Source organism: Lissotriton vulgaris, chromosome 1_1 (assembly GCF_964263255.1).
Source record: "Lissotriton vulgaris chromosome 1_1, aLisVul1.2, whole genome shotgun sequence".
In the NCBI taxonomy this organism is placed as follows: domain Eukaryota; kingdom Metazoa; phylum Chordata; class Amphibia; order Caudata; family Salamandridae; genus Lissotriton; species Lissotriton vulgaris.
In genome coordinates, this window is record NC_141685.1 from 257,568,832 (window position 1) to 257,588,930 (window position 20,099).

Genomic DNA, 20,099 nt, shown 5'->3' on the forward strand with positions numbered 1-20,099 from the left:
ATTTGCCTTAAGCACGCATATGTGTCGTTGTTCAGGCAAGCGTGGTTACGTTTGCGGGGCTCCAGAATGCCTGGCTCTGCCTCGTTGTTCCAGGGCTTCCCCGTGAGTAGAGCATCAAGCGATTCCATTTAAAGGTTGAAGATGACAGAAGATAGTGTGGAGACTTGGGGTACTCTACACATGAAGGGGATATTTTGTGACCTGGAGGTGCCCCCATACACTACAATGCACATAGATTTATCTTGTTTTTATTTTATTTACTTTCACCCTCATCAACCAGTTGACTCCGGCATCACATTGGTACACCTAAGTATCTCTCAGGGCAGGGGTAGTGTGACATTGCTCAGCCGCAGAGCCTGGAATAATTAACATTCACTGGACACACACCATGGAGTGCAGCCAAGTAAGACAAAGCAATTCCTATTCTCTTGTCTAACCATGTTTGTGAGATGCTTGCTGGTGGCAGGCGACTTCTCCAATGATGTCTACTGCTGGCAGGTAAAATACCAACGCAGATGTGTCTGTAGTGTATTATTTCTCCGACATCCACTTTGGCCACTTTGTGGGAGAACTTATGCACTCCAGGCACATCCATGTCTGTTTTTAACCAGCCTGAGGTCCTTTGAGATTAAGGTTAAGGAAGGGGTCCCTTGAGGCTAATTTAAACATATATAATAGGATCCAGTGAGATAGGAACTAAGGGCCCAATTCACAAAGGTAAACTTACACTTTTGAGTAAGTTTACTACTTTTTGGTATTCACAAAGGTAAACTTGGTTCCGAAGTCTAACTTTATTACTGTTCGGTATTCACAAAGTTAAACTTAGAGCAAAAGTCTATGGGGCATATTACCATCAATTAGCGATAATTATCGCTATGTTGGCTTAGCGGCAATATTATTATCGCCGAGCTCCACCGATTTTTATCACAGATAAACCTTGACATTTTCAAGGTTTATCTCAAAAGCGATAAAAATCGGCCGAAATGCATGAATATCGCTGAAAAGTCAGCGATATTCATGCATTACCGAGCTAATGCTCTTAGCCATGTTATCCACCTACCATTGGATAACAGGGCTAAGAACTGCTCTGGGCAGTCGTTAGCCTTTGGTTCCAAAAGTAGGTAATAGGAGATAGCGATGTTAGCGACTGTTTACATGCTGACATGCAAAGCGGGCCCCAAGATGATCGCTATCTCCTACTATCTGTCGCTAACTGGTGTTAGCGACAGCTAGGTAATAGGGCAATAAAATTATCGCCGCTTTAGCGGGAAAAAATCCAGCTAAAGCGGTGATAAGGCCCTTGGTAATATGCCCCTAAATTTCCTACTTTTAGATATTCCTAAAGGTAAACTTAGACCAAAACTGTAACTTCACTACTTCTCGGTATTCACAAAGGTAAACTTAGATCAAAATTCTAGCTTTACTAGTAGTAACTTACCTTTGTGAATACCGAAAAGTAGTAAAGTTAGACTTTTGGTCTGAGTTCATCTTTTGTGCAGAACCACACATGCCTTAACCATGCGGTCCTTACAACGACCACGTATACTCTTTACCATGCATGCCTTTACAACAAATTTAGTTGTAAAGACATGACTGGTAAATTATATGTCCCACCCCAGCCACCCCTACCTTGAGCCCTAATATACGGACTTTCTTTGTTATAATCTACCCGCCCCAGCCTGGTTAACTAACCAAACAACCTACCATGAGCCCTAAAACCTGGCCCACTTGTCCAAAACAATAACCGCAACCCTAGCACCTAGTCCTGAGCCCTAAAACTGCCCATTCCCCACTGAGCCCTAAAATTCGGCCCACTGCCCTAAAAACTACCCTGACTTCAGACCCCTTCCTCAAGCCCAAAAACCAGCCACTACCCCTAAAACCCACCCCGCAGCCCCAGCACAACTTACCAAGCCGCATCCTGGTCCTTCTTCCTGCCGTGATCCTTCCGGTTCCTCTCCGCGCCCATCTGGTCAGATAGCTAGAACACTGACTACCTTAATCACGAATATGCGTGGCTAAGGCAAGCGTTGTTCTGCTTGCGAGAAAGTAAAGGCCAATTCCCCTATTTAAGTGGTTTTCTTTCTCTAAACTGGGCACTAAATACTAACAGCCATAGATTTATAGGGTTACCTTTATAGTAATACTTGAATTGAAGAAAGGCAACATCTGAATATTGTGTGATGCTGGCCTGACATTTAGTTCAAGTTTAGTAGTATCAATGTTTAGTTAAACATAGATACAATTTATTATGATACTAAGAAATAATCTAATCTAGCATATTTGTTTAGATGAAATAAAAAGAAAGTAAATATAATATTACTCCAATTCTCCAACCTCCAAAAACCTCCTGCATAAATGAAAGTCACTAAGATACAAATAACTAATACTGTGAGCCTTGAACATCTCTCATTGCTGCCCCTAGAGGGTCTATTTATTATTTATTAAATAGAAATGAATACTGTAGTCTATGTCCAAAGTTGATGTTAATTCTAGCATTTACATCAGAAGTAGATTAAAGCACTAGGGGGCATATTACCACGCCCCTATCACCACCACAACATCACGTTTTGTGAAGTTGCTGTGGCCATAGGGTCAGCGCCCTATTATCACGGCAGCGTTAAACCACAGAATGTGGCTAAAAGCCACGTTAAGTGTCTTAACGCTACCTTGGTAATAGGGCCCTTTTATGCTAAAATTAGGGTGAAAGGGGCGTGCAGTGGGTGTTGCGGTGGGCATTCCACCGCAACACCCATTCAGTTCGACGCTGCCACCTATTATCAAGAGAGGCGATAATAGGTGGCATCGCTAAACTTAAGACCAGAAAAATCCTGATCTTAAGGTGGCAGAACGTGGAGAAAGGTATCCCTTCCTGTACATAAATAAACCTTCTTTTAAATGCCATTTTGTAACTTACATGTGTGCTGCATGAAGCAGCACACATGTAAGTTACAAAATGGCATTTAAGGTTTGTTTATGTGCAGGAAGGAACTCCTTTCTGAACATAAACAAACCTCCCTGCTCGCTGGCACCCTTGCACTCTGGTGCAAGGGCGCCTGCGCTGGCGATAAGTTGTAAAACCCACCACCATCGCAGGGGGAAACGCTAGGCTGCACCATATCCTTGGTAATATGGTGCAGCCTAGCATTATTGAAGTGGCGAAGAGAGGCGTTAAGCCATGGAAGCTAACACCTCTCAACCCTACTTCCTAGATAAGATGCCCCTAGGTTATTACTATTAGACCAATAGAATGAAGTGGTTTTTAATAATGGACCTGCTCCCTTAATCTTTGCTACAATGACACCTCCACCTTGATTGTCACTTTTTGTCTTGATTATTTTGACTTTGCAATTATGCATTTCACACTGGTGTAGAGTAGATGGAATGTTTTTAGCCACTTCCTATCCAATATTTTTCAAGCTTTCCTAGTTAAATGAGTATATCCTTAGAATATGATTTGTGGCTTATAAATCTATACTTTCCAAAATACACTAGCCTTCAAGCTAATGTGGTAGCCAAGCTAGACCATGATAATTTGAAGGGACTAAGGGGCATATTACCAAGCAATAGCGATAATTATCGCTATTGCTTGGTTAGAGACAAAAATTTATCGCCGACCTGCGGCGATTTTTATCGCAGATAAACCTTGGTATTACCAAGGTTTATCGCAAATGCGATAAAAATTGGCCGCAATGCATGAATATCGCTGAAAAGTCAGCGATATTCATGCATTACCGAGCTAATGCTCTTAGCCATGTTATCCACCTACCATTGGATAACAGGGCTAAGAACTGCTCAGGGGCAGGTGTTAGCTTTTGGAGATATTCGCGCTTAGCGCGAATATCTCCAAAAGTTGGTAATAGGAGATAGTGATGTTAGCGACTGTTTTCAGTCGCTAACATCTTGGCACGCCCACTTTACATGTCATTAGTGATAAATTTCTCTGCATTGCAAAGTGGGGCCCAAGATGGTCGCTATCTCCTACTAGCTGTCGCTAACTGGTGTTAGCGACAGCTAGGTAATAGGGAGATAATTTTATCTACGCTTTCTTGGCTTTTAAAGCAAAAAAAGCGGAGATAAACCCCCTTGATAATATTCCCCTATGTTTTTCTCCTCATTATTCTGGCATACAACCATACGTTTGAATATCAGCTCAAACTGATCGCATGTGCTTCTTGTGAAAAGCTCATAGTGAGACTCTCATGCTGAGGCTAAAATGTATCTCTTTAGTACTTAAAAGAGATCTCTATTTGGTTTAGTATATCGCGTAACCATCCCCCTTTTGTGTCTCTGATGCTGCAGAGGTCTGTTTATAATAGACAAGACTGGAATCCTACGTCAGATCACCGTCAATGATATGCCTGTCAAGCGTTGCGTAAAAGAAACTTTGCGACTAGTCAAGGCTTTCCAAGATGCTGAAAAATTAGGAGAAGGTAAACACTCTTATTTTGAACTTCTTATATGTAACTTTTCACTGCCACTGATGTTTGTGTGCCTGACACAGGTTCTTTAGCATCTGGCTATTAAAAACGTTTGGTGACTCTTGTAGCGCTAATGGCATTAACACAGGGCTACATGGCGGCGGCATACCACAGATTCTCACAGTTTGCCAATGACTTTACATCCTGTATTCAGAGAAGGAGCTGAATAATGTAGAACCTCATATGCATCCCCCCATGAGAACCTTTGAGTGTATTACAAGCATACATGCAAGGCAGGCACATTGACTTTGCCAATGCTTGTTCTAAAGATTACTTTTATGCAATTGAAAGAGATTGGGCTCACACATAAATATTGTTTTCCATTCAGCACATTAGACTCCCCCACTCTTCATAATGATGTACCTTCATCACTATCCATGCTGGTTTTACTGCACGCTCCTAAGTCGCAGTGGTCCCAAACCCACTGAGGAGGGAAGATTCATTTTAGCCTAGCTTCTGTCTCAAAGTGAGACCGCTTGACATAAATCAGCCTGTTCATTCACAACTCTCTAGAAGCTTCATGAAGAGAGCCTCCTTATATCACCTTCTATCTTGCCGGCAGGCAGACCAATCTTTTCATGGACTGCGTTAGCTGCACCTAATATATGTTAGGGTATAGTCACATGTATGTTTTACTTTCTTTTTAGGTCTCGCCTAACAGCATGCATACGCAGATGCTGCAAGGGCTATTGTATACAGTAAAGGGCTTGGAGCCCTTCCATTGCTTACCATTTGCAAGCTTGATTGTCAATCTTTTAAGCAGCCTCCTAATTGGCTACCATACGCTTAGCATCACTTCCTTTGATTTTTTTAGAGCAAGAGTCAAGTACTAATTGATTACATTTCATTAATGTCCTTCCGTTGCTCGCCCTGTGCTTCAAAGTACCCAAGTCATTTTGCTTTTTTGTTTTCTCACATTCTGATTTAAATGGTAACATCGTGAAGTGACAGAGAGGAAAGGCGCCTGAGCGCGAGGTGGAGGGTTTTTTGGTATTACAGTGCCGTACATCGGGCTCCGTTTTGACAAACTAAATTGAAGAAATGCAACCTTGTAAATGCTTCAATTGCTTACCGGTAATTGCATTACTCCGAGTACTTTTTTATCTAAAAAATTATGTAATGATGCGCGGCAGCCTCATTATGTAGGTAACTAGGGAAAACATACGGGGAGGTAATGTGTGACTCGTTCTGCCTTCCTTGTTTTTACAGACAGGGCGCCACTGTGTCAGATTACATGCTAAAAACAGTCTGATATTTGATTGAAGTGCATATCTTTTTGAATTTTAAATTAGCTTAAATAAAATGGAGTTTAGATGGTGTCAGCTTGATTATCTTGAGAGAATATACTGCTAAAACATCAGCAATGGAAGTTTTCACACGGACACTATAGGGCTGATTGTGGACTGCCAGATTCGTGGTGAGGTAGCGGAGCCAGTCTTGTGACTGCTACATTACAACCCTAACAGTTGTGCTGCCCTGAGACCTTCGACTTCATCAGGGAACCAAGGTTCCCTGGTGGTGGTGAAGCAGTCTAGAGGCATCCATATGCTTGGCAGGAGCGCCATAGTCCCGCCAAGCATATTATGAGTTTCCACTCTGCCAGGGTTTTCATGGCGGTTCTTCCTCCATGAAAGCCCTGGCTGAGAGAAAGCAAAGGGGGCCCTACAGGCCCCCCTTGTGCCCCATGCTGTGTGGATGTACACAGGGAGCACAACATGCACCCCTCTGTGTGCATGCACAGACGTTCCTGCCTGGCATGGACTTTACAGACCATGTCATGCTGGAACAGTTTTTGATGTTCCCATTGCCGGCCTATTCTACGGGCACCACTGTAGGAACGCCAAAGGAATCACCCACCAATGACAGAAAAAGTAATTATATGGCGGGCGGTTCTCACGCTGGTTTGGCGGTACGGCGGTGGGGAGGTCCTGCTGCCACAATGTCAAACTGGTAATCGGTCCCTATGCTGTTGTTTATAATAACGCTCTCCTTCAATTCGGAAGTACAATGGTCTTTGCGTACCTCATTCCATTAATCTCTTCGCAAATCAGGATTGCGCTGGAACTCAACTACCAACTGAGTTATTTTTGGATTGGCTTGGAGAAGGCTTTGGTAAGAAGGAATTGATAGGAACTCACATTAAGAAGTAGATTTTAGAAAGCCAATTTTCAAACACTGACACCTACATCACAGTCTCCCACTCTACACATAAAGAAATCTGCAATATTCTAACGTAGTAATTTTACAACAACACCAAATGTCTCCTGTATCTGATCATTGCAATTATGCGCTTACGGCATGGTTACTTTATCAGAATTTTTTTTCTAAGCTGTGACTGCCAAGTACCGCGTGTCTGACGTCTTCAGCCGGGCCTAGTTTTAGCCAATAACTCTGGGCCCGATTGACAGAACTAACTTAAGACAAAATCCTAAACTTACTACTTATGGTATTCACAGAAGTTAGGATTTTGTCTTAAGTTTGTCTTAAGACAAACTTAAGACAAACTTAAGACAGACTTAAGACAAGTCTGGCTTAGGTTTGTCCTAACTTCTGTGAATACCATTAGTAGTAAGTTTAGGATTTTGTATTAAGTTAGTTCTGTGAATCGGGCCCTCTGTGCTTGCTGGAATTTTTACTCCTGTGCTTTTAACAGTATAGAAGAGACATGCAACCAAATCGCGAGTCACAATTTGAAGAATATAGCAACCATGGCGTGGGGGTTATTCAGTAGGTAATATGGCATGCCGTTTTTTTATCTGCAAAATTAGCAGAAACAGTACTGTCAGCAGAATGCTTTTCTAACTGTAGGACGGCTGTTAGCTCTACTGCGAGAAGTTACATTACAGGTACGTCCAGGATCAAATGCCAAGGAAAACGACATATTGAAAACAGAACTACTGAACCCAAAGTCCAGTGCTTGGAGTTAAATTTAAATTATCTGAAGCAGGTTTGCATGCTGCGTGTTGAACTGGCTTTATTTCTCCCACCTTGTTCCTTCTCCCCACCCACCCGCCTCATCTCAATTTCTTCTACCCTTACTAACAAGTTGAAAAAAGCACAATGAAGCGGGCGGCTTTTTAAAATCATCCCATTATCCAACTCCACCCATGCCTTGTTAACCATCCCCTATCCGATTGCCAAATCACTATCTATTAATTCTTTCCTGCTCTCTTGATTTTCCTTTTACTCTAATTCACACACTTTCTTTACCTCTTCTGTCCCTCATTCTTTTGTCCTCTGTCCTTTTGCCACCCTCTTCCTCAACAACAAAAATGACCTTTGACTCCTTGTTCTGCTCTACCTTTCCACAGGGTTCAACAGTGTAGAGCATCCGGCAATTGATCCGCACCCTGAAAACTTGCATCCCCTTCACTGGCAATGTCTAAAAATGGTGCACACCCTACCTTACCAACTGATGGCAACCGTTTCATTAGTAACTACCAACCACTCTCCGGCCCAGATTCACAGAACTAACTTAAGACAAAATCCCAAACTTACTACTTTTGGTATTCACAGAAGTTAGGATTTTGTCTTAAAACAGACTTAAGTTAGGATTCTGTCTTAAGTCTGTCTTAAGTCTGTCTTATGTCTGTCTTAAGACAAAATCCTAACTTCTGTGAATACCAAAAGTAGTAAGTTCAGGAATTTGTCTTAAGTTAGTTCTGTGAATCAGCCCCTATCTGTCCCCAGCTGAGTCTGTCAGGGCTCGATCCTGTCACCCACATTTTCCGCCTTTTTTATGGAACACCTGGGAGCCATTCTTGCAAACAACAGCATCCAGGTTCACCAGTATGCTGAGTAGAGTTGCAGTACTTGGAATTCCATGGAGTTGCATAAAAACTCCATGGATTTGCCTGGAGTTCCGCTCCGCCCTATTTTCACCAATCACTGTATTCACATAATGCCTTAGTATCAAACAACACTAATAAAACACATAAATAAAGTTTTTAGGGGTCCACTCAAAACCCCCACTCCAAATTAGGCCTGGGCATAGTTTGTGAAGTTTTGCTACACGGAACTCCGTGAAGTTACAAAAATACTCAGTGAAGTTCACAATCGCGAGCGGGGAAAAAACTCTGCTATACATCGCGAAGCGGAGTTTTCTGCACTCCCAGTGCTCTGCGGAGTGCAGAAAACCGTGCAAACTCCACAAACGGAGTGAAGTTCACCGCCCAGGCCTACACTCCATACGGGTACCTCTCAAGCCTCTAACAGAAAGCTGACAGGATCTACGGCCTTTGTCTGTGGTGCAGCCAATCCCGGTTGCCGATCTCTTCCCCGAAAGCAGCAGAAGCCACAGCTGACAGGATCTTGTCCAGGCTGCTTTCAGTGGAAACACTTTCTCCACCGCTCTCTCCCTTTCCTGCCTCTCTCCCTTTGTAATGTAATGTAATGTATGTAATGTATGTGGTCTTGTAAAGTGCACTGCTGCCCTGAGGCGTCGTGGCGCTGTAGACCGCTGGGGAACCCGTCCTGGCTATCCCTGTGAGATGGTCCCTACTGGGTATCTCCAAGGGATCCCTACTGGGTATCTCCAAGGGGTCCCTACTGGGTATCTCTGGGTATCTCTTTGTCCGTGTCTGCTCTGTGCAGCTCTGTCTATTTAACCACAAGAGGCACGTGCTCTGTTTAACCCTCAAGCACACCTAGATGAGGAGGTGCTTAAATCATGACAGCCCCTGTTATGAAGACGAGACCATGCTATTTTGTGAAATTCTTAAGCACCATTCTAAAGAAATCGGCGTGCAGATAGACTTCCAGTAGATTAAGGGAAAACATATCCTAAGACTCACTGCCCAATTTTCACTGCGAAGCTATAGACACAACAAGGCTCTCTACTTTGTGCTCTCCTAGTCTGTATTCTACTCTATCAATCCTCTTTTTTTTTTATTTACCTCCATTCCCACACCACTTCGCCTTGCTGTCCCCACAGAAGTAACCTCCTCCAGCAACTGGTCTGTATGTCTAACCCATCCCTGCACCAGTTCCTTATATACCTATATCACCAGTTGTGTCTGATGGAGCAAGTTGTAGTCTTTTTAGCATGCCTTGAATGTGACACTAAAATTACTACACAGAAGTCCCGCCGCACCCAACAGTATAGGGGCATGTTTGTGTTGATGCATGTGCATATGCATATGTACATGTTCAGTTTCTTCTGACATCTGTGTGTGCTGACTGTAGGGTGTGTGCATATTTTTCTGTTGAATTAATGGTTGCATGGTAAGTCTCTATTAATATTAGTGGTTTACTAGAGAATGGATTAAGTAAATGATTGAGTACAGTGGACAAAGGAGCCACAGACACATATAAGGAGGGTTCTATATTGTGAGTGAAGTCCAGCTTGTGACTTGCGGCTGCTCTGGACCAACCACCTCCTGAATGAAACCCGAATTTTCTTGATGAAGTCTGGTGTTTATTTGAGGTTTATTGAACCACAGGTTTAAATTACTCCGGATCTTATTTTCGTGCATTAATGGGCAGATTAGCAAGCCCCCTGCGCCACTAGTACTTCACTTTCTGTGACGTACTGGTGGCGTATTTCACTGCTCCATATTTACAAGGACAGGAAAAGCCACACTGCATGGCTTTTCCTGCACTTGTACATATAGCCACTTTGCATGAAAGGGGCGTTCCGTGGGTGTTGCTGTGGGTTTTCCCGCACAACACCCATGGAACGAAACACATTTGGAAATGTGTGGGAATGCTACTCCTCCCCAGGGGAGGCGTAGGGAGGCGCAAAGATTAGAAAAATTTTAATTTCTCCTCGTTTTTTCCTCTTTCTATGGCTGCTGCATTCAGCCGCACGCATTGAAAGAGAAAAATGGCTGTAGTGATTATGCAGGAAGGTACCCCTTCTTGAACAAAAACAATCTCTCCATAACGCAGGCATCCTTAAACCATAGTGCAAGGGTGAAGCGTCGGCGCTTGGCAGCTGTTTGTGCGTCATCGTAGGGGAGAGTACAGGAATGCACATTGTAAATATGTCGCAATCCTGTGCTTTGGAAGTGCTGCAGCATGGCGCAGCCAAAGGGCGGTGAGCAACTGATTTCAGTCATACATGGAACCTTCACACAGATATATCTTTTTAAGTCCCACCTAGGGGCACTTGCGCTGTCTGTTCGAGACATGCTGTACTCAGGATATGGGCATTCGACACACCCAGCACTTCTTGTTGGTTAGTTCGCCTGCCTTTCTGAATTCCTTTACTGTGGTTGGTCAGTATTGTCCATATGTCCCGCCTTTGTGGGATTGGTTCCCTCTGAAAAAACACGCAAGCAAGCAACTATGATATGCAGTTCCTTTTAGAGAGAGAAGAAGAGTAAGAGGCCTGGTCGGTCTAACACCCTAACCCTATGGCGGAGACAGGGTATCTCCCACTTTGGGATTTGGGGCTTGGGGCCCTCACACACCCGGCTGGGTGTCAAGCTTCATCATGGGGCATACTCCTCGTCAGGCTGGCATTGCAATGCCTGACGGGCACCCTATGAGGGGCTCATTATTGGAGATCTTTTCGTCCCAAGCTGTTAGGTGCAGTGTGGGTATGGGGCCTCGTAGTATAGGTCTGAGGGGGGTGTGCAGAAAGGGCTAAAATGGGGCACAGAATCAATTTTAATCAGCGAGCCCACAGGTCCAATTAAAATCAGAAAAGTGTGTCACCACTGAGATAATGGACAGTGGTGGTTACGAAATAGCGGTCAACATGTTCCTTGACTAATGTGTCTGAAGGATCACGTGTCAATTCTTCAGAACCAAATGTATACTATCTACACAGTGGTTGGTTCCAGTGTTAGTGTCAGGTGTAAACCAAGCACTTAAGCAGCTTAAAAATGAAGAGGCAGATTTATGTTAACTGGCGCATCCCCAGGGATGCGCCAGTTAATGTGTGCCACAGTGCGCCACAGCTTCGCCACCCATGGTGCGCCGCATTTATACAATGCTGCATCAAGACCTACGCCTGCTTCAAGCAGGCGCAGGGTTTTGACGCAGCATTGGCCTGAAAGTGACTGAGTGAAATCCACTCAGCCACTTTTAGGAGGCGTTCCTGCGTAGGAACGCCCCCCCCCCCCCCCTGCGCAGGAACGCCTCCTTATGGCGCAGGGATTTACAACGTGACGCATCTCCTAGATGCGTCACATTGTAAATAGGGCGCATTGTTTGCGCCGCAGTTGCGTCAATTAAAGTGACGCAATTGCGGCACAAGGGCATCATAAATCTGCCCCGAAGTACCTTATTAGTAAACCAACCTAAAACATAAAATTAGAAACTAAAGCAACATAAATCATATGAAACAACATTAAGAGCAGCCTCTGGAGCGATAACATGCAAATCTACTTGCTCAGGTGGCTCTTAGAACTCATAGATGGTAAGCTCTATGAAAAGGAAGACCAACGTGGCAAACATTTGGCACATCTAGACTTAGTAGCAAGCCTTGCTCTTATTGGAAGGGCAAGTCCTTTGCACTGTGCCTTCATTTACTTCGAAAAGGCACCTGATCACATATGTAGACATATATGATGTTCAAATCTACTCATTGTGGGTTCGTCAAGCAACACAGTATGTATATCAGCTCAATAGCACGACCACCCTTGAGGAGCTATTAAACAATAACATCATAGCTAAAACCGAAGAATATGCTTTTCAATGCCTGTGTAAGACAAGATTCCATCTTAACTTCATGGTATTTAACTTCTTAAAATGCAGGTTTTCCTCATAATTTAATATCAACTCATCCAATGCTCCATGCTTAGGAATGTACAAACTCCAAGCACTAGTTTATGCAGATGATCTATCATTAATGGGCCATACTGCAATAGATATACAAAGAACACTTACACTAGCCATATTAGCTGAGCATGTTCGGTACAATAAACATAGAGAAATGCCACATTTTACCATCAATGTACAAAGGATCTTAGTACATTACGAATGAAAACCCTAGGTATAATGCTGGAATATAAGAATTTTTGCTTAATAGTTGACAAAGAGATGAAGTGGAGGACACTACTTAAGCAAAAGAGGAAATTGATTGAGAACTTGACCAATGGTATTCAATGATTTGACCACAACTAGGGGTGAGGAGCTCTGGCACCACTGGTGAGCTCCTGTGAATCTAAAGTGACAACGATGATGCTCTTTGTCTCTCCAAATAGGTCCCAGCTTCGACAAAATCCATTGAGAAGTGAAGCTACAGCATTATGGAAACACACGAATATATGCAAAAGTATTGCAATGGAAGCTGTAAACTTAGAAACCAAAATAACTGCAATGGATTATAAAGTAGTTCAACGAGTGCTATGCTAGTACATCATTCTTTTACATTCTCTTACTAACTCAGACTCCAAATGACTTCTTGAACTAAGGGGCATATTATCAAGACAGGTGATAAAATTATCACTGTTTTAGCGGCAGAAAACTGCTGCTAAAACAGCGATAATGGGCTTGATAATATGCGCTATGGAATTCCAATTGAAGCCCATGTTAGATGTCTTTCACATTTAACATGGGCTTCAATTGGAATTCCATAGCCCATATTATCAAGCCCATTATCGCCGTTTTAGCGGCAGTTTTCTACTGATTTTATTGGAGGTACCAATAAATATATGTTTATTTTATCAATAATTTAAATTGTATTCCTATGAGTGGGTGTGTAGGCAGGGCCAAAAGCATCGCTTTGTCCGTGGGCCTTTAACGCCATAAGAAGGCCTTGTTACAACTCCTTTCTAAGCTAAGAGGCAAGGACTCTGCGCAAAAAAAGTTCTGATTAGCCATACTCTCATACTATATAATAATGACCATGCAAGGAGTATGCAAAATGAACTTACAGGCTCATATGCATATTATGTTTCAGTGTATAACCCAAAATAAGTATTGGAAAATGTGCAGTTTTAAGTATTCAATTCAATCCAATAATAACTTTATTCGGTAGTTTTCAAAAAAACACCATAAAAGTTCAAAATGAGCAATTTACAAATTTTTCAAAAGTTAAAAACTGTTAAAAATACATTCGTTAAAAAAGCATATTTAAAAAGAGCAACAACGTCTCAGTTTGTGTAGGTTTTTCGGCATTTATAATAACATACAACTTTCCTGTTATCTTAGTTTCTTTCATTTGTGCAAAACTGCAATGTATTCGTACTCATAAGTTCATACGGTGACGTAAACAACATTTGAGGTAGAGTACGATCGCTTTAGCATAGTTTTCATTTTCGAGATACTGAAGTGCCAGATACGCTGGGCGACACTGTCGAAGACCCCAGAATTTCAAAATGGGCAGTATCCAGCGTTTACGGGGTTCAGTAAAGAATTTGCAGAATAACGTTGTGTGTATCGTTGTTTGTGGGGACACTAGATCACAAGGGCACATAGAAAGTGTGGATGTCCAGACATTTTGCTTTGGAAATGCAACCAGTAAATGGAACAGGTCAAATCTGAAACGAGTGAGCAACATTTTTTCAAACTGTGTTAATTTAAAGTTCAGGTAAGGTTCAACAGTAAACATAGTCTGGGCTAGTAAAGAGTGTTGAACAGAAGGTTTATGGATCTCGGATAGTAAACGTAACTGGCGCAGGTGAACAAGGCACTCCCTTTTTAGGTTCTTTTTTGGGATTTCTTTTATCAATAACGGATGGTCAAAATACTTCCTATATCCTAGATCTGTTAGTAGCGCTTTGACATAGGACAACCATTTAATCTTCTTAGAGTGATCCAATGTTAAGATATCTTGAATGATCGCCCTAGTCAAATGACATTGCTCAGTGACCCATATTCTACGCCACAACATTATTGGCTGCAATTTTATAGTGTCTGTAATATAGTCAATGCCCAACTCAGTATGGCAGGCATAGGTGTAACAAGTTTTTGGTAGCGCCAGCAAGTATCTCAGGAAGGAGTTCTCTATTTTTTGTATTTTTAAGTAAAAAGAATGAGAATGAGAAAGAGTAGATTTACATTTTTTAGAATAAAAAACTCAATGAGCTTGTGTAGCAACAGTAGATTTTATAAAGGATTTTAGTCATATCAAATGTTTTATAGTTTGCTTTTAAAGTCAAATAAACATATTACTAAACTAACACTTAGGGGCATATTCACAAGGAGCTATCACCAAATTAACGGCACTTTATCACAGCCAAAGTCGTGATAAATTTACCTCCCCATTCACAATCTGATGTTAACAGCTCACAGCACTAGTTAACCCGCGATAGCAGCAGCAAAAAACATCGCCACAGAGGACCTCCGCAACTATCACTAACGAGATGCAGAGTAGGCGTTACAGTGCAAAAAGCCGCGAAAACATGACACCTCAACATTCACAACGAGCTAGATCTGCAATAAGAAAACAAAACATGCGATAAGGCGCGTTAGCAGCAGGAAATTAACCCCTGCCCTGACCTGGTGTAAAGTCGAATGGCAGCATGCACCACAAAAGGGAGCCCAGCCCAGGGCGTCATCGGAAGGGCAACAGATGCCATGGAGCCGCTCATCATGCAGCCCGGACACCCAAGAGGGCCACAGCACCCAACCGGTCCAACCCCCCGAGGCAGCGCAGAGAAAGACAGTGCCCCCCCAGGAAATGCACCTGCCTCACAGGCCCAACAACTCACAATGTCACTGTCCACCACAGGCTGAAAGGGACAACCCTCCTACGCATCCTGGCCATCATCGCCTAACAGGCCAACAGCTCCAACACAGTAGACAACCAACATCCCACCCTACACCAAGCTGCTGGCTGTGCTGCACCTGTTGGCCTATGGCACACCCCAACCAACACCCGCCAGAGTCGGCGGAGTCAACCAGCCAGCCACATCCACTTTCCCCACAACTGTCCTGGACATCACCATCACCCTGGCACCCCAGTCCCCATACATCCAACACAATGAGCAAGAACCGCTGGAGACAAAGCAAGGACCATATGCCATAGCCGGATGCACGCACGTGTTGGGGGCAATCCACTGCACACATGTCCCACCTGTGCCCCCTGGTTACACAGCACAAAATCACCGCAACAGGAAGCACATGTCACACATCAATGTGCAGGCAACATCAGAACACCGTTGGACCTTCACCAATGTCGCCTCCAAATACACAGCCAGTGTGCATGATCCCTTCACCCTCCGACATTCCATCAGCAACCAGCGTTCCCAGGATGGCACCAAGGGAAATGCACAGCCCCTTGGCTAATTCCAAATCAACACCCCACTCACCTCAACTCCACAACCATGCAATCCACAACTCTGGTAATGCACACGTCACAAAATCACAACCAACATATACAACAACATGCCCAGACACGACAGAACAACTTACAATGGTAACCTGGGCAAGCCGTGAACATGACCAATCAAAGGCATGGGACCTCAGCCACACAATAGCCGAATGTGGGGAGAGGTGGCAACCAGGCATGTGTGAAGGATGCAGTAAAACCATGATTGGGAAAGTACACAATGCCAAGAGTGGCGGCGGTGTACTGGACAGACCGCAGTATGCGGAACACAGCCATATCCACGGCAACATGTACCTCTGGTGTATGGAGTGTAGTGGACAATGGATGCAACCATGTCACCCCAGCCAGTGGGAGTGCTCGCGGAAATGTTGCCTGTTACGCCCCCCGTAAGGGTGAGCAGAGTGGGATGACCCGGCATACACCAGGCCAGCGTAGGGGTGTGAATAAAAAGCATGTAGTCCTGGGCGTGGTCCTCTTCCGGAAAGGCCAACGTCTCTACCAGGGCGGCGCCTCCCACGCCGACACGAGGCCGACGCCGTCCTCGTTAGCGGAGTTGCCTGCGATTCTATGCACCTGCTGCATCCCGGCCTGCTGGACCACGAACCCGTCAGGGCCGACCCTGCGCAGCCAGGCCACACTGATCACCAGCCGACACCGGTGTGTGTCATGGAGAGCCCACCACGTGCCTGAGTAAGCTCAAAGCCTGAGGTCCGCGACCCTGCCAGCCTCTCAGACCATCGCTGTTCCCCCAACGCTGGCCCACATTACTCCTTCCTCATTTACATATTCCACCTGCGTCTTCTGCGGCCCAGTAGGTCCCATATGTGAAACTGTGTCCTGGCTCCTGAATGTCAGTGACCCCAAATCTGGGCCTGAGGCCACAGTTCCAGACCCTCGCTGATCCGTGAGGCATAGTTCCATATGGGCATTTTGCGACGCGTGCTGGCACTAACCGCGTTCAACACCAGCCGGCAACACGTGCTGCCACAAATCCTGTTCAACGCCACTAAATATGGGCGAATTTTGCGGATCTGCGGTCGCAAAAAAGTCTGCGACTTCAGATTTTTTTGCGATTTCCATCTACTCAACTGGAGTACTTTCTACTGGCTAATCAGTAAGTGCTACCTCGTTGGGTAAATGATAGTGCTTTTCCTACAATGCAGCTGCGTAAAGGGCGAGAAGATTTGTCTCCACTGACCATGTGTGCCTGTAACTTGCCACTGCGCCAAAATGCGGCGAGGTCCCTTGAGTGAGCTGTCCATCATAGGTGGGATTGGGAAAGGGCGGTGAGACGTTTGATACTGCTAGTGTGTGGTGCGGGGCTTCTATACGTGTCAACAAGCCTCGTGTATAAAGGGTCAGGACAGCAGGTGAGGAGAAAGCAGCCTCCTGGTCACAACAACGGGGATTGCGTTCGAGAAACTCAGGGATGCAAAGACCTCCCTCGGGTATTACAGATAATTTCCGAAGGCAGATATGGGGTTAAAGCACACTTGCCCAGTCTCGACCATGCTCACTAATGTTTTGGGCTGATTAAAACGTTACTGAATTTGAGCTTCAACTCGGGCACCTACTTTATTTATATCTGTAAGTGCTTCCTGTTGAGGTTTAATTTTTGGCCCACAGGAAGCACTTGCAGAGTTATGGCAGGTGCCCGAGTTGAAGCTAACTTTGTAACCATTTTAGAATGGCGCCAGCAAGAACTCTGTCAGCTTGCCGGCGCCATTCTAAAATGGTTACAAAGTTAGCTTCAACTCGAGCACCTGCCTTAACTGTGCTTCCTGTGGGCCAAAAAATAAAATGCGCCCGCTCGCGAATTCACAAATTTTTCGGCAATTTTGCGAGAATCGCGGATCGCGAAATTGCCAAAAATTCGCAAATTTCGCGAGCAGAGCGGATTTTGCGCCAATACTTACACCAGACGGCGACACGCGGAGGAGGGACTATGTCTACCCTTCGGACCAGTAGGTCTCATATCTAGCACCTAGTCGCGAATCACGAATGGCAGGGTCCACACCAGTGGCCGCACGGAGAGGAGTAATAGGAAGATGCAGCTCAGTCCGGATGAAAGCAGGGCCATAGTCATGGAGGTGACCGAGTACATGGTGACAGTGAACCTGAACTCCGCAGGCCGGTAGGGCCATCAACCGATGCCGGCGACACTCAGTAAATGGCCAGTGCTGACCGCTACCTCTAGCCTACACTGTTCTCAGCCTAGGCTGCGCTCGAGTAGGTCACAGATTTGGAACTGAACATCGAGTCTGCAAATGCAGATTACATATCATTGCACGCACAAGGAGAGGCGTAGGAGGATGACACGTTGCATCTTGGCGGATAGAAAAGGATCATTGTTATGGAGGTGATCGTACACTACAGACAACTGCTCTGGTGTCACTGACATCGCGAGCCAACAACACGTGGATGTGGCATACCGCTGACCATGGCCTCCAGCCTACACTGCGGTCCAGTAGGTCACAGAGTTATGATTTAGTAATGGCGGAGTTCATATCAGTGTACCGGCATAATCGCAGACTGCATCCCCTCTCAGCCCCGATGCCACTAAGTGTGTTTCCCGACATTCATGGACACTCTCTGGTTGAAATTTGGTGGCGTCTGAGCCTATGGACTAGGGGACAGTTTTCATCCTCATGTAGCTAATACCGAATTGGTGGTGGCAATGACGCTGTAGCATTCCACTTCTCCATTTGCTGCTTCTGGATAAAATCAAACCTTCCGCATCATGCCTGGAGGACAGCTTCCACTATACCCCGCAAGCCTCCGCAACATACACCTCGGACATTGATGAGGACCCGCTCAGGTCGCATGGCCCATCTGACTGCACCGCAAGTCACCGTCCCGTGGCTGTGTGCCTGTGCCGGCTGCAGTTTGCACCTAAGGCTAAACCCCACAGAACTGCACAATTAAAAATAGGGGAAAGACCTGTCGTACTCAAACCGAACTACCTAGATGACTTTGAGGGTGCTGTGATGAACCAACTCAAATGGTTGATAAGCTTAGAATTTACCCCACTCCTGGAGAAAATAACTGCCCTTGAATCTTGGGTAATCTCTGTCACCAAAGTTAGTCCGCATTTAGAACGCCCCCAGCTAGAAGCCACACCCTCTCAAATGGAACTGCCCGCAGGAGTTGGCATGCCCGGAACCTCAAAATCCTTGATCCATGGAAGTAATTAAGGCACACCCTGGGGACCAGAGAATGCAGGGGCAGCTGGTTTGAAGTGTAACAACCGTACAATTGACACCACCCTTCGAGATGCTTGAGGCAAACTGACAAGAAGTAGAGTGGTTGTCTTACTCCCTCAACAAACCAAGGACCTTGTGACAATTGATCTGCCTCTGGAGGCGTGTCCCTATGTAGTCGTGATGACTGGGGTTCTTGGCTTAAGGGATGGGCAGAGGGAAATCCACACAGAGTTGAGCAATAAGTGCTTCAATTGGCTGGGAAAATGTAGGAGCTTTCCAACCCTTATGGCTAATAACATTCGGTTCAATCGGCGTGTGGGGTGGCTTGGGAAGGGGGCAAAGAACCATACCGGAGAAGGCGTAGTTATTAATTTTAGAGATCCTGTAGTTTTCCATCAATTGTTATGAAGTGGTGGCCCTGGATTTACAAGGGGTTCTGGGGTGTGCCTACTTCCCTTGGGTTATTTTTATGAGCCCCCCATGGAACCTCAAAAGAGGATCCCTCAAGCTGCCAATAGCCCTGCTTCTTTGCTCCCCTTGTACCCTAGTGTTAATAAGCCCCAGCTATGAGATTTGTATGATGTTTCAGTGTACAACAGGTTCGCCCCCTGGACCTTGTTGATTGACTTGAAGAAGGTGATAGTTATAACTTTGATATGTGTGCCAAGGAATTTAACAGGGTAACATATAGGAGGCCGAGACCGCAGATCCTGGAGACTGCTGCAGAAGGAGACGCCGGGTGCTAGCTGAGGCACCCGAAAAATCCACCAAAAACCACCAAAGCTGCAGTCCGTAGCCGCCGCGCTGCTGCCGAGGCAAGGCGAGGCGAGGGAACCGCGGACCGCGGAGAATGCAGCAAGGGGAGACGCCGGGCGTTAGCTGATGTCGGGTGCCAGTTGACGCTGCCGCGGCCAAAAAAGCACCGTAACACAGCCGCAGCCTCCAGCCTGTTGCCGAGGCGGCTGAGAGCCGCTGGGGTGCCACCACAGGAGCACCTCACCCGCAACCACTTCCATCATTTCACCGCCTCCTCAGCGCCTCCATTTGTTCTGGGCCGGGTGCTGCTGCGCGGCCGGGCTGCCTGGCCGCTGGGCCGACGGGCAGAGTGGGCAGAGTCCCTGGCGTGATCCAGCCTAGCTCAGGAGAGGCGGCATAACGGGCGGGAGACCCACGCCGTGCTGCTGTGCTGCC

At 45.4% G+C, this 20,099-nt stretch overlaps 1 protein-coding gene across 1 annotated transcript in view; it reads left to right on the forward strand.

Moving 5' to 3' along the window:
* LOC147746867 (peroxiredoxin-like) overlaps window positions 1–20,099 on the forward strand; it is a 296,602-nt gene that overhangs the window by 104,860 nt on the left and 171,643 nt on the right. The window contains exon 4 of the mRNA XM_086936105.1: window positions 4,303–4,433. Within this exon, the coding sequence (XP_086792231.1) occupies window positions 4,303–4,433 (131 nt within the window). The remainder of the gene's footprint in view (window positions 1–4,302; window positions 4,434–20,099) is intronic.